Source organism: Montipora capricornis, chromosome 3, assembly GCF_036669925.1.
Source record: "Montipora capricornis isolate CH-2021 chromosome 3, ASM3666992v2, whole genome shotgun sequence".
Classification (NCBI taxonomy): domain Eukaryota; kingdom Metazoa; phylum Cnidaria; class Anthozoa; order Scleractinia; family Acroporidae; genus Montipora; species Montipora capricornis.
Window position 1 is genome coordinate 74271449 of NC_090885.1, and position 5000 is coordinate 74276448.

At 38.9% G+C, this 5000-nt stretch overlaps 1 protein-coding gene across 1 annotated transcript in view; it reads right to left on the bottom strand.

Moving 5' to 3' along the window:
* Positions 1-3805, bottom strand: part of LOC138044056 (uncharacterized) — a 30252-nt gene extending 26447 nt beyond the window's left edge. Inside the window, 7 exon segments of the mRNA XM_068890660.1 lie at positions 303-404; positions 524-610; positions 975-1044; positions 1490-1563; positions 2264-2316; positions 3505-3565; positions 3649-3805. Of these exon segments, the coding sequence (XP_068746761.1) occupies positions 303-404; positions 524-610; positions 975-1044; positions 1490-1563; positions 2264-2316; positions 3505-3565; positions 3649-3793 (592 nt within the window). The 5' untranslated portion in view covers positions 3794-3805.
* Positions 3806-5000: the final 1195 nt, after the last annotated feature.

A 5000-nucleotide genomic window follows, 5' to 3' on the forward strand; every position in this document is an offset into this window, starting at 1 on the left:
TAATCTCATAGGTGATTATTTGAAAAATATGCATTTTCTTTAAAACAATTTATTTCTTTGTTTGTCACCTCGACAAAACGGCTTGGGGCCATTTTGAAAAAAACCGTTTAGGTGATTATTGCGTAATAATCACCTCAATTGAAATCAGTCAATGCAGAGAATTTTCAATAATCACCTATGTAATTATACTTAAGTTCGTTATTATAATTATTATGTGCCATCAATGCGCTTTGATTGGCTGTAACAGGTGCTAGATATACATTTAGGAAATTGTTTAATTTCCGGAATCAGTTCGTACTTACCTCTGGCCAGAACGTTATTTTCTATGACTCCAGGTTCGTCTTCATCTTTCGCAGTTTCGTCTTTCCCTTTGGATTCCACAACTGCCCTCATGCTGTCCACGACTGCATTATTAAAATCAAATATGCAGTTAATTAAGCTACGGTGCGGGCAACAGGTACATTACAATACTCATAGGTAAATTTAAAGTGGTATCGCAACAACGAGAGACAATTTTACTTACTCTCAGAGCTTTTCCCGTAGTAGTATTTGGTGTCTTTGTGCCTCCCGTTTTTATTGTAAAATTGATCCATGACCTTGCCATCTGACGCTGTGGGAAAATTACGATGATGTAGCATCAATGGAAAAGGAGAAATATAGACTTCCGTGTGTAGAAATGTCTACCCAACAAGTAATGTTGAATGAAATCAATCAATGAATCAACATTTTATTTGCCTTGTTGCAGTTTTTACGCACTTTTCTTCTAGTTAGTGGCAAGGCGACCTCTGGACCTCCAGGCTTCTTACAGACCCCATTCAAAATGTCTTGGATACGATTTAAATCGTTTTTGTGATTAAATGCGCACTTTACAGTTTCCATGACGACCGCCAAGTTTGAAAACGTTGCAATTCTCCTTGCAAGCAATCAGTTTGTGACCCAGATATAATAACATCTCAACTATATCAAGTACTTACACAGAAACAAAATTCTAGGAATATATCTTCCGTCTGGACGGTATTTTTCATCCTTAGGTTCTTCTTCATCCTACAAAAATAATATATATTTCACCACTATACAGAACATCATCTCTTCCTTTTCGTGTGCGCAGGATTAGCAAATCATTTTGCTCTCCAACCTTTGATTCCATCATGATCATCATCGTCATCAACGTCATCATCATCATCATGATCATCGTCATCGTCATCGTCATCGTCATTGTCATCGTCATCGTCATCATCATCGTTATCGTCATCGTCATCGTCATCGTCATCGTCATCATCATCGTCATCGTCATCGTCATCGTCATCGTCATCGTCATCATCATCGTCATCATCATCATCTTCAAGATCATTATCGTCATCGTCATCAATTTTTTTTGTTCTTTTCCTACACAGCAGCGACAATGAACACCTCCTGTCACCTTGATCAAGTCCCTGGAGAATAATTGACATGAACACGACGCGAAAAAACATAGAATTTTTGACATCACCTCCACATTCACCATCACGAAATTCTTGCTAAGCTCTGTAATATCTTGGGACTCAGCAAATGCGGGTTTTAAAGCTGTGAACGAATACAAAGGGTAAAAATAACCTTGTTTACTGAAAAATCAGTTTCTTTCATTTTAGATCCTTGGGGAGGCAACCACACCCCCCTCTCTAACTACTACTCTTGGCAGGAGAATATCCCGGCTGATAACTGTTCCGGAAATTCAAAGCAGTTCTTCGCGATAATTTCAATAACTTGCAGTAAACTGATCGATAGTCTGAAATTTGAAGAGGTAATATGTAACTGATTATATGTATAACTTGTGGTCGACAAATTCTTTGTGAATGTGCTCTAATGCACAGGACAACTGAAAGTTAAAGAAGGGACATAAAAGTGAAGACACGAAACTAATGAAAGAGAAACTCAGTAACTCACTTCCTTGCTGTTATTATTGAGATCAAAACATTTGGTACACTTGGCTCTTCTTAAACGAAATATCTGTTCCTCAGATCTCTCTTCCCGCCCCAGAACAAGTTTGGATTTTCGAGGTCAAACACTTATGTTGTGTCGTGCAAGGCCTTTATAACTAAAGTTGTTCAGGGGGTGTGAGGGAGAAACTTCGCAAGGTTTTAGTCATGGGTGGGAATTAGACATAACCTGGAAGTAATCTATCAATAGAAGGAATGAAAAGGCCGGGTTGTTCCCTTGTTTTCGATTAAATGCCATTTGCTCTGTCCATCTGAAACGAGAATTTTGTTCACAGTCAGTACTTTACCTTTGCATGCTCCACACCAAGTCTTATGAATAAGCAGCATTAACGGTTTGTCACTGTTCGGAAATAAAAACAACTTTTTAGTAAATTCTTTCTTCGTTCAGGAGGATAGCCTACTACCAAGATCGTGAAGGTTAGGGTACAACTACCAAGAGGACCTATTGTAGGTCGTGCGAGGGCTGAAATGTCAAATATCAGCTGAATATTTGGCCGCTTCGTAGCTGCCACTGAAAAAAAAGAACGTAACTCACAGTTCTCAACTATTTAAGGAATTTTCAGGTAAAAGTTTGACCCAAATCACCCGATGTTCGGTTATAAGGTTTGTGCTTTGAGTCTCTCAAACCCCGGATTGAAACACAATTTTTTGACGGTTTGCCCGCACTGGGTTTTCGACTGTTAATGGAGTGCTTTTCCTGAGCTTGCGTTGCTTCTTTTAAAATTAATTAACTAAAGTTATTCGTTGAGGCTCCCTTCAGGAATGACTCGTATAGTGAATAAGAAACATGAAATCTCAGATTGTTCTAGTTTGCATCAGCTATTCACTAGAAAAAATAGGGATGTCTCCGTCAGGATAAAGAAAAATAAGTACAAAACAGCATAAGTTGCAATTAACCTTTTACGACAAACAAGTTCTAGAGATAGAGCTGCTCTTGTGGTGCACTCACAAGTGTTGGTGGTTATAATTTTTTTCCATGGTAAAGCTTCTGTAATCCTTGATTGGTTATATATTCCTTTCATTTTTGATGTATAACCGCTGCTATTCCCTTACATTCTCTTTAAATAAATTCCCGATGTGCTTTTTGAATTACACTGAGCCGACTTAATTACGATTTAATAGCACGTGACTCCGAGAAAAAAAAAGAGCATCCAAGAATCTAAGTTTGTTCGTCCGATCACATGCAGTATCTCCGCATCAAATAACTACATTCAAAACAAGACACCATGCCATTGGCTAAAAAGTGCTTAGCTTAGTCTTATGTTTCTATGGGCTAAATTAAAGCTATGTCTGCTACTCAGTGAGTTAAAATAATGCCAGGCGAAAAAAAAAAAAAAGATTTGAACGAACTGAATTGGAAATTATGGAAACTTTCAAGTAAGTGGAAAGTATATTACCAATAGATAATTCTCTCGCCGATGTCTTTCGAGACAAAAAGCAAGCTGCTATATGTTGTTTTGGCTTGGTATTGTTGACCCGTTCAGTTTTTTTAGTGATTGAATGGATAAAGAAAACTAATCATACCAACCTCTTCTCTGCTTCCTTTAAACCATCTTGAAATGTTCTCCACTCGATATTCTCTCCCCAACCTAAGATTAATTAAATATCGCTGCTAACGGCTGCTTTCAAATATTACAATAATATTGCACTTTTTTCCTATAACACCTCCTACCTCTATCGAGAGGTTCTTCAGGTTCACAGAGAACAGAAAAAGCTAAACTGAATAAGACTACAGCAACATATTTCCACGGCTTCATAATGCAATGTCCTTCCCGAAGGCATAAATTTCCGTGCCGTCGCTCAAATGAGTTCCTCATAAAGAAAGGACAATATTTCTTTCAGCCACCTGTTGTAGTATATGGTTGTCCCATGCAAAAATGGAAAAGACGAATAAGACAAAAGTGTTTTGACTGGTAGCACGCTCTTCTTCGTTAAATATTTACTGGTGTTTTGTTTAAGGTGATGGTATCGGTTGGTTGAAATACTAGTTAGAAATAGATGGATATGGATCGATTGACACTGCAATGGAGGAGCGAGGATTTTCACGAATTGAAACTTTGTTAGACGGTCTAGGAACCAACGATGGCGTTTCTTTGTGCGAGTGATTTGCTATATGACGTCGAGGGTTCATCTCGCAGCTCCCAAATGGAGCACCATCTTTGCATTGGGCCAATTTGCCACTGTCCCCTCAAATGGGCCGTTCATTTTTGAAAAGGCCAAATCGTAATCTTTAGCCTTCCTTGATGTTTGACTTACTTTCAGTAAAGTACTTAAGAGAAGGACATCGTTATTGCTTGCTTTTATTTTTAATTTCATGCGCGCAAATGAAACCAAATCACGCGATTTGTTTAACGCCAAAGAAAATGTTTATATCGGAGCGTGACCAAGATCATGACACAAAGAAAGAGCAAAGCGTTGTCTATTACTTTATTGGTTTATTTCCCAAAATGAGTGTTTCTGATTGGCTATTACATTGCGTGACACATTGACGCGAGCATGACGCTGCAGCATGCTCTTATCGACAGCGGCAAATTAGACAATTAGATTGCGTGATTACAAGCTCCTAAGTAGCGTGTGTATGTAGATATGGAAAGAACTCAAGTGAGGCCATCGCTACTGTGTGCATGTGATGGATGAAGAACCTTCGCTGATCCACAGCATCAGGAACTTCTAATGCAACATCCAAGGACAGAGAAAAATCTCTGACCCGGGTGGGAATCGAACCCACGACCTCAGGATTAGATCACCGTTGCTGTGGATCAGCGAAGGTTCTTCATCCATCACATGCACACAGTAGCGATGGCCTCACTTGAGTTCTTTCCATATCTACATACACACGCTACTTAGGACAACATTCACTTGCACCAGAAACCCACAAGGGTTGAAACGTGTAACGGCCCCTTGTGTTCTGGGAGACAAGCTTTTGAATATTCAATTTGCTAAGTACCATATTTGGAACAACAAAATATGGTACTTAGCACTGAAACATTCAACCAATCAGCGGAAGGTTCTTCATCCATCACA